Source organism: Malurus melanocephalus, unplaced genomic scaffold (assembly GCF_030028575.1).
Source record: "Malurus melanocephalus ecotype Western Australia unplaced genomic scaffold, MMel_1.1 scaffold_1081, whole genome shotgun sequence".
Taxonomy (NCBI): Eukaryota; Metazoa; Chordata; class Aves; order Passeriformes; family Maluridae; genus Malurus; species Malurus melanocephalus.
The window spans coordinates 1-10134 of NW_026624313.1; the positions used below are offsets into that span (position 1 = coordinate 1).

The following is a 10134-nucleotide window of genomic DNA, read 5'->3' on the forward strand; positions in this document are numbered from 1 at the left end:
CCTCACCAAGGTTGGGAAAGAACCTTGAAGAGTTTGTCAGACTTTCCAAGGATGGAAAAGGGTGGAAAGAGCAGCCACAGCCTGGCTTGTCTTGGGGATTTCAATCTTCATCACTGCCCAGTCCCTTCATCCCAATGAATAATGGCAAGGCTCTGTAATTGGGAGGCTCCATGGACTTCCCATTCCCTGACATTTTAGTGGCATCACAAAAAGCTGGCTGTTCCCTGGAGGGACAGAGTCAGCTCTCCAACCCTTCAACTTGGAATGCTGAGCTGAATTAATTACAGTCCACGCTCCAGAAAGGAAAATAAGACCTCTGATGTGCATTATTTGCTTGATGTTCTTCCTCTTTTCAGCAGACGACCCTTAGGTGGCTTTTCTTTCAGCTGCAGCTCCTTTGTTTTTTTTTTGTGGTTTCTTTCTGCATTAATTGGAAGGTCTGACACTTCCAGCCCGAGACATTTGTCAGCGTGGCACAGTTTTAATTAATCTCACAATAAAGCTGCTTGAGGTGAACTTGTTAAAGGGACTTCTAGGGCAGGAATAACACACGTGGTGACATGGGACACACTGAGGTGGGCTTGGCAGGGTGTGGGGAGCTCATGGCACATCCCTGTGGTCTCTGGGACAGCAGCACAAGACAGATGTGCTCCTAAAAACAACACCAATCCCACAAAATATACCCAAACATGCTGGAAAGAAAACATTTCTGCAAAGATGAAGATCAGGGCTCCCAGTGGGTTCCTCCTGCCAGTGGTACAAGCTTGGATATCCTTTGATGGCTAATTAACTAATAATAATAATAAAACCCACAGAGATCACATTTTATCTACTTTTTTTAATAACAATTTGCAAAGAAATAACAAATTTCAGTCCTCTAGGGCTTCTTTCTTGTGCATTTATCAGAACCACAGGTGGATTTTGATTCAGAACATTCAAATCTGGGATCACCAGGTGTCGAAAAAGTTCATGTTCTGATCTAAACTTCTTAACCAAGACTCACTTCTATCAGCCAGGCATGAACTGGCTCAGAAATGAGGTTGGATGAAGCTATCTAGAGCTAATGAGGATAAATCAAGCAGCACCATATGTCAAACTGAGGGTAGTTTGGGTGGGAACTGCAGAGCCAAACCCAACTGTGCTCCCAAAATTCTAATTGCCAGGTGGGAATTGTGTCTGGATTGAGGAAAGGTGGATTTGCAGGCTTTCCAAACTGAATTATCTGCCTCTTCTGCAAGTCCTCTGGTGGCCACAGTGCAGACGTGGCCAAGCTCGATGTGATTGAGATAAAATAACTCACAATTTATTTTTTCTCAGGTGGAAATAAGAGTTGGGAATGGCCGACATAACAAATTATAATTTCTCCGCCTTTTGGTATATTTTTGTAAATAAATCTGTGTGGTTTTGGGATTTAGAGGCAACACAGTTATTGTGTTCAACAAGTTTAATTGGGTGAAGCCCTGTGGCATAAAATTGATACTTCATGAAAAGGTGATACCTTCTTGATCAGAAGCTTAAAGAAGGTGGAACAACCTCATTCATGGCCAAACCATCTTAATTTTGAAACTTTTTGAGAGAATCATAGGATGGAAAAGACCTTTAAGGTCATCAAATCCAAGCATTAACTCATCACTTCCAAGGCCACCATAATTAGAGGAGTTTAAATGACTCTCTCCCTGGTTTGTTCTTACAACTTTTATTGCTCTGTGGTCTGTCCTGGTTACTTTTTTATGCTCATGGCAAAAGATTCAGTTGAGAAAAGCGAGTTTGTGTTGGTGGTTTTTTTTCAGTTTTTCTCCTCTCATTCTCACTTCTTTATTAAAGGCTTTCAGTAGCCACAGTTGGTTTTTCTGGGTGACTTGGCACAGGCAGGGGTGCAATGGTAAATAAACCCCACCGTGTTTTTACCTGAAGTTTTCTAAAGCTTCTGCCACTTGCCAGAGGCAAAAATGCACATTYTCAGCTTTTGCTTATATAAACTACTTACTATCAACTATCACGTGGGATTTGTGGATGGGGTGAGAAAAACAATTTCTGATACAAGTTGAAAAAGTCTTCGTATAGAGCTGGAATTTTGCCTGATAGATATTTATATTAAAATTGAAAAAAAAAAAGAAAAAAAGCGCCAGTTTTTGGTTCATTTACAGACGAAATCAAGATGGATCTTAATCTGTCACTTCACAGCTCAAACTCTCCTGAATGTTGTGCCAAGTAAAAAAATTGTCCCTGGGATCCAGGTGTGTTCCCTCATCATTTGTCAGGAGTAACTGTTCTGCAGTTTAGAGCTGGCAGCTCTCAGTGGTTTTTCATCAGGATAATACCACACTCCATCATCTGAGGGAATAAACTCTCCCTGCTGACAGCAACTGGGGTGAAGACACCAGCAATTGACTGGATATTACAGAGGCTCTCTGAAGCTTTTTTTTTCAATGGAAAAGAGACTTTTAGGTCATTGGGCCCAAATTGTGTGTTTGGCTTCAAAAGCTGTGAGGGGCTCACAAAACCTGAGAGGAATCAAAAGCTCTGGTCTGTGAGACAGGAGGTCAGGCTGGGCAGTCCCTTCTGCCTTTGAAACCTCTCACTGAGATACTTTAATTAAAAAGGAAAAATAAAAGAGAAATAGATGATAAAATGTGGTGTTTTGGCAGTAGATGGGTGTTTCGGGTCCTACTCTAAAGCCTCCTGGGCTGCAAAAGCATGGTTAGAGCAAGAAAATGTCCACTCTGGTCGCATTTATCCTTTTCCTGCTGGGAGCAGCYTCTCCAGGGATGGGACAGTGATGGYTGGAGAKATGCAGAGKCAATGCAGAATGGTTCTAGCATTTTCCAGGGGTGGTGGCCATGAGGACTGGTGGTGCAGGAGGTCATGGGAGGGAGGCAAAGACATCACACCACCTCAGCTCTCACAGGAAGGCAGAAAGCAATGGGCCACCAGAGATATCAATGAGATCCAGTGAGTTTAACTTGCTGCAGAAGATCAATTGAAATGAATTCATTGAATTTCAAGGTACCACGTTCCCTCCAGCCTGCCTGATTTGCTGATTGCTGGGAAATCTGGCAAGTGAAGTGATTTGGTAATGGATGAAGGGCCGTGGGGAAGAGGAAAAGACCACAGGGGACATGGAGCAGGGTCTGGATGGGGATTGCACCAGGTTGAGCTCTGTTGCAAACAGCATCCACATCCAGGGGAAGGGAACAGGGAGGGTGGCACCTCCCTTTATCTTTTTCCTGCTGGGAGCAGCTTCTCCAGGGATGGGACAGTGATGGTTGGAGAGATGCAGAGGTGATGCAGAATGGTTCTAGCATTTTCCAGGGGTGGTGGCTGTGAGGACTGGTGGTGCAGGAGGTCATGGGAGGGAGGCAAAGACATCACACCACCTCAGCTCTCACAGGAATCCAGAAAGCAATGCACCACCAGAGATATGAATGAGATCCAGCGAGTTTAACTTGCTGCAGAAGATCAATTGAAATGAATTAATTGAATTTCAAGGTATCATGCCCCTCCAGCCTGCCTGATTTGCTGATTGCTGGGAAATCTGGCAAGTGAAGTGATTTGGTAATGGATGAAGGGCCGTGGGGAAGAGGGAAAGGACATAGGGAATGTGGAACAGGATATGGATGGGGATTTCTCCAGTTTAGCTGTGGAGAAAACAACATCCACATCCAGGGGAAGGGGACAGGGAGGGTGGCACCTCCACCAAGCTATTCTGAGCCCTGTGAGAAGCCTGACAGGTTATCCCTTTCCTCCTGCAGCTCACCAGGGTGCCCGTGGAGTCATGCAGCCAGTACGAAACCTGCAGCGAGTGCCTGGGCTCGGGAGACCCGCACTGCGGATGGTGCGTCCTKCACAACACGTGAGTACCTGCTGGGCTCTGTCCCTGCTCCAGCCCTGCCTTCCCCCAAATCCTTCCCTCGTGGTGACACAGCTAGAGGTGCAAAATGCTGTCTCAGTCTCCTGCTGACCCCTGGTGCCTCCAAAAATATCTCTGGGATTTGCCGGGGAGTTTTGTTGAGTGAGAGGGGTTTTTTTTGGATGACAAGGGGGAGGAAGGATGGTAGAGGCTGGACAGAATTTCTCCACCTGATCCACAGTTTGCTGGCTGCAGCAGGGAAGCAGCCTGATGTGCTTTGAGTGCAGSCCTCCAGCAGCTCTTCTCTGGGTGACATTTTCCTGGTGGTTCCCATTCCTTAAGATAATTTGACTCTGACCAGTAACCTTTGTCTCAGCACCTCCAGCTCTTCACTGCTGACCTGAACTCTCCTCTTTTGGCCTTGTTGTGATCTCCATCACTCTTAGAGAGGAATCAGATCCCTGTAAACAACATGGGATCCACTCCAAGGCAGTTTTCATTAGGATCTTGTGGTTTGTATGCTCACAGTGGAGAAACCTTGACCCTSAGGCCGAGGGTTTGTCCTGTGTGGCTCAATTCAACTGTGCAAAAGAGCACAAAGGGGTCAAACTGCTCTTTTGTCTTATCTGGATAGGATGATGAGAAAATGTGTCTCTGCCCATATTCTTGGCCAAGAGGGGACCTCATTCCACTATTCCATTATTTTATTGCATTGGTTTGTGCACTGCCTCACGAGGAGTGCTGGATCCGGGTGTCCTCAGGATTGGGATGTCAGCTYGTGGGCTCATTTTTCCTTAGGCTTTTTAATGATGTCATAGATCTCCAAGTTGCCTCTCTGCAGCCTTTCCCTGAGCGATCTCCTCCTGCAGAGAGCCCCGTGCCAAAGCCGTGGAGATGGAGGTGTCAGCTTGGCTGAGCTCCTGGCTGTGAGTGGCAGGGAGGTCTCCTCTGCCAAGAAYTCAGCAGAGACAGTGGCTGGGGAGTGCAGTGGATCTGTCCAGCCCAGCTCTCCAGCTCTCCAGGGTGCTGTCATTCCAAGCTTTGCAATGTCCTTGGCAGCCTTTGGAGGGTTTTTTTAAGGGCCCTGCTCTTGCAGTGTGYTGGTCTCCACCCTCTGAGCTCACCTCTGAATTCCTCCTGTTGCACTGCAAACTCTCCAGGTGGAGACAGGGATCCAGTTGAAGTGATAGACTTTGCCACCTCTCCTTGCTGGAACAGAAGGGAACAAACCTGGACCATATTCCAACCTTCTGTCGCTGCTCGGAATGCTCTGCTTCTGTCAGCTTTGTGTGACCCTCATCCAAAACCATGACAGCCTGCCTAATTTCAAATCAGGTCTGGGGGATCCATCCCAAAACAYGTCCAAAAAATGTGACTCACGCTCTGGAATTGTTCAAGAGAACCTTGGCAAACCAGTTCTGGATTATAGTTTGGTGGGTAAGAGCCCAGAAAACTTTGACACTGCTGACCTGACGATATTTCAATTTGATGCAGAGCTTTGTAGTGTGTTCCCATCCCATCTCCCCCTGCTTCCATCCCCCAGGACACTCTGTGTTTTGCTGTGAAAGGGACAGCACAGATGCATGYAAGCAGCACAGGAAAGCATGAATTTGTTCATTGATTGCACCACAGCAATGCTGGCTATTTCATCTCCTTCCATCCAGGGTCAGTGGCACCAAGCAATCAATACCTGCAGCAATAAATCCCCAAAAAGAGAGAGAGAAGGGGCAGGGACAAGTGCAGAGTGTGCAGCAGCTCATCCTGAGGGGTACTGGAAATGGTGATGGGTGGGGATGGCAGCACTGATTGGGTTAAAACAAAAATTCCCTGCACAGGGAAGATCCTTCAGGGAGGTTTGGCTGGAATYTGGACCTGGCTGATGGCAGCATCCCCCTGCCCTCCTCCCTCTGGTCATTTCACTTCTGTTTCCTTATCTGAAAAAGAGAAACACCTCTTATTCGTGTACCTTGCAGCAGGGTCACTGAGATTCATTCCCTGTGGGGTTTTTCTGAAGCACTTTGAAGGCAAATGTTATCAAAATCCCACTTCAAATCTGTTCCTTCCCTCTAGTTGTCCTCGCAGTCAGGAAATCTGATTTTCACTCCTAGTTTGGAAGGGGTTTTCGGTGCAGCCTCAGGTGCTCCTTTCTGGGTCTCATTTTCCTCACCCTTTTGGGCAGCCCTGAGAGCAAAGGAGCCAATTACATCCCACTCAAATTTTGGCTGCACAGGATATTCAGGGTAAATCTGGAATACTGCATCTCTTATTAGAAATTTTTGCACATCAGAACCCCTTAAGATTCATTAACAGACTTTTCCTCAGGTGGGAGATGTCATCAACAGCTCCTGCACGAGAATTCCTGGGGGAACATGCCATAAACATTTCCCCTCCTGGCTGCTGTCCCTTCTTTTTTCCCCGATCCCAGTCAGGAATCCCAGGGGATTCCCAGTGCAGGGATGAATCCAGGGATGTGGGAGCTCGTGGAAGGGATGGAGGGSGCAGAGTGRGGCTGGAAATCAGAWCTGTGGGCAAAGCCATGCTGTTCACTCATTCTCCTCCAGTAAAACCATCAGCAGGAGCAGTGATGGACTGGGAGAGGTGAAAACTGCCCGRTGGTCACAGAATTTTTGTTTCTCCSGTGCACATCTCTCTTATTTTGGGATTTTCACTCCACACTGATACAACCCCTCTTCCCAGACCCCAATTTCCAACAATCCTCATCTCCCACCACCTGAGAGCTCTGTGGATGGCTCCCCATCCATCTTTTCCCAGCAGAGCAGGGCTGTCTGTGCCGAGGGCGGCCTGCCAGGGCTCGGGAATCGATTTCCACAGCTCTGCTGTCCTAACCTTACACCGAGAAACTCGAGTCCTCTGAGAGAGAGAGAGAGAGACAGACAGACCCACAGACTGCTCAGGAGAGAGAGGGGGGGAGGATTGATTGGYTTCTGCCCCGAGAAGAGGAGCTGACACGGAGCAGGTCACCGGAGCTTTKCATCTCCGTATCTTTACCCCGATCTTGTCCCCCCTCCCTCTCCCAGCTCTGCTCCCTCCCCGGGCTCTGCTCAGCCTCTTTAGGTGGCAATGAATCATTTACTGGGTGTAAATTGGAAATGTGGCTCTGGGTGGCTGTGGGGGCTGTGAGGGGCTGGTGAGGGACCAGGCTGCAAAGCCACGAGCTGGCACTTGGGGCCTGCTGCAAGGTCACAGCAATGTCACCAACCCAAATGGGGCTGCACAGAGGGGTGAGAGCAAAACAAAGTTTTCTGCACCGTGAAATGAATTCAGCAGCTTCTTTCTGTGTTAGATGCAGCTCTTGTCCAAGATGCCATCCAGTATCTGACCATCCCTGTAATCCCAATATCTGACCATCCCTGTAATCCCAATACCTGACCATCCCTTTAATCCCAATATTTCACCACCCCTGTAATCCCAATATTTGACCACCCCTCTAATCCCAATATCTGACCACCCTTATAATCCCAATATCTGACCACCCCTCTAATCCCAATATTTGACCACCCCTCTAATCCCAGTATCTGACCACCTCTCTAATCCTAATATCTGACCACCCCTCTAATCCCCCTGTAAAGTTGCTCCTGTCTCATCCATACCCAGAATGTGACCCTCCTCTTCCTCCCACTCCCATACAGAAGGGCAGAAATACCTCAGACTCTCTACCCCCAGAGCAGGGATAARCCCTTCAGCAACTGAAAGAGCCCTCCCTAATTCCAAACTGGATATTGGGAAGAAAATSCTCCYTRTGWGGGTGTTGAGGCCCTCACACAGAGTGTCCAGAGAAGCTGTGGCTGTCCCTGGAAGTGTCCAAGGCCAGGGTGGAYARGGCTTGGAKCACCCTGGGRYAGKGGAAGGTGTCCCTGCCCATGGCAGRGGGTTGGAATTGGATGATTTTGAGGGTCCCTTCCACCCAAACCATTCTGGGAATCTATGCACATTCACTGATCACCGTGCATGTGGTCACCTCATTAGGTTTTCAGCCCTGCACCATATTCCTCTCCTGTTTTTAACACCCCAGCTGCCAAAAAATGGAAATTCAGGCAGAAAATCAGCGCTCCTATAGAGTCAGACAACATTTTATTACAGGGAAATCCCTGCTGGGTGCAAAGGGACCTGTCCCAGCCTCTGCCCTGTTAGTGCCACTCCCAAATTTTGTCTTTGCTGCCTCATTTCATCCATCTAATTCCAAGAGGARCAGCTGAACACACACAAGCTGTCCTTAAAGGAGGATGCACCCCCAGGCAGCAGCCTCCTTCTGCTCTGGAATCTGCCCTTGCTGGTCTGGGGACTCCTTGGCTGGCAGGTCATTAATTGCAATCAGAGAGGAAAACAGTCCCATTTTCTGGGAGAACTTGTGATATTTCAAAACTTCTTTTTTTTTTTTTTTTCTCCTCCAGCCTGCAGTGGCCAATTATTTTTTTTAATAAGAAATGTGCTTGAAAGCTGTTCTGGAAGGGACTGATTCCATTTGGTAATTGGAGAATGATTCATTTAGACTTCGGAAGTCCTCGTTTTGGGGTTTGATTTCGGTTTTTAGCAAATTGCTTGCTTGAGATTTCAAAATAAGAAGTCATTCTGAAARGAAGCATTAGTTTTTTTTTATTTTTATTTTTTCATTAAAATGGAACACGTGGGCATCTGTGATTTCTTGCTTCCCCAGAAGTCTTTAGCAGCTCCAGAGACCGAGCAAAGCAGTCAGCAAGCGCTGTTGGTTTAGARGAGCTGACATTTGCTGGGGAGGGGGGAGGGATTGTTTAAGCAGCTCCAGCCTGTCCTGTTTGGAGATGTTGGAGCCATGAGCTGACTCTGCTTCCTGAGCTCCTCTGTTCATCCCTGAGGAGCTGCTCCTGTCCCCTCTGTGTCCTTCTGGTGCCCAGAGCCTCCCCAAGGCACCTGAGCTGGCTCTGCTGGCTTTGCACCCTCTTTGCAGAGCACATCCCACTGCTCCTGAACCCTGGGAATAGGAGAAAGTGACCTCCTGTGATGCCTCAGGATTTCAGTTTCTCTATTTCTACGTCTCTGTACCCCTGTGATTCTCCAGTGTTTAACTCCAGACTCCACAGACAGTGCTGAGCTCCTGCTCTCCCATTTTYACACAAAACAATTCCTCTGCAGCCCCAAACTCAAGGACACCTCCCTGKGCCAGGCCCCAAGAGATGGAAACAACAGAGAATTGGGGGGAGCCAAGTTGGAGTGAATGACTGCATTGGCTGAGCTGCAATTGGAGGATTCAGCCCCAAAATGGACAAAAGTGAGAAAGGGTGAAAAACCCGTGAGCCATTGTCCATTGTGGGTGTGGAACTGCCCTGAACGGCCCTGAAGGCCCTCAATAAACAGAACTGCTTTGGATTCTCTGAATTCTGYCCAGACTCTGGTTTAGTTAAGCCTGGTTCAGGTATTGCTTGTAGGCATCTTCACCCCATGGAAGCAGCACTGACAGAAATCTGAGTTCTGGGCCATAATTGCCCTCTTCTTRGATCCCTGTGGCTCTGGGTTAGTCCAGGGATCACCAAAATCTCCAGCACACAATTCCTCAGRTGGAGCTGACAAAACACTGCTTTCCTCAGGCTCTCACTGCAAAGGAGATTTCCAGTTTTGTGCTGCTGTGTGATGGGGAGAGAAATGTAAATGCTGGGAGGGAAAACAGTTCCAGGATTAACTGGATCCCTGCTGTGGTAGGATAATGGCTATGAGACACCTCAGAGCTATAGGAGAGATTTTTGGTTTCCCTACAAAAGGTCAGAGGGGTTTTATGGCATCCTCTGGCAGCAAACACCCAGCCCCATGTCTGGGAAGTGATCCTTCATCTCCTCCTTCTCTCCATCTCTTTCTTTCCGTCCACCACAGCCTCTCATGTGGACACAACTCAGACACCCCAAAATCACAACCCTCTTTTCTAACCTGATGTGAAGGGAAAAAAAGGCATTAAACAAGCTCTTTTTCTAGTGCTTAGTGTGGAGGGGGAGGGAGGTTTGTTATCCACCCTCAGACTCATTGCCAGACCAGGAGAWAAAAACAGGGAGAATTTCCAGAGTGCAGCTCGCAGTGTCTGGGCTCAGCAGGTAACCYGATGCTCTGCCTCTGTCACAGCTCATTGATCAGCCCTGGCTTTCACTTTCTTGCTCAAAGTCTTCTGAACCACCAGAGAGTCTCGGGTAACCCAAGCTGCCTGCTCATGCTGCAATAAGACCTTCCTTCAAGGGTCTCTTTCTTGCTTGACTTTCTGCTGTCTAAAAGCCTGTGACTGTCTTTCACACTGAGGGTTTCTT

At 47.9% G+C, this 10134-nt stretch overlaps 1 protein-coding gene across 1 annotated transcript in view; it reads left to right on the forward strand.

Moving 5' to 3' along the window:
- Nucleotides 1–3731: 3731 nt before the first annotated feature.
- LOC130586152 (plexin-A4-like) overlaps nt 3732–10134 on the forward strand; it is a gene marked incomplete at both ends in the record, with an annotated part of 88208 nt that continues 81805 nt past the window's right edge. Inside the window, one exon of the mRNA XM_057386869.1 lies at nt 3732–3853. Coding sequence (XP_057242852.1) covers nt 3732–3853 — 122 coding nt within the window. The remainder of the gene's footprint in view (nt 3854–10134) is intronic.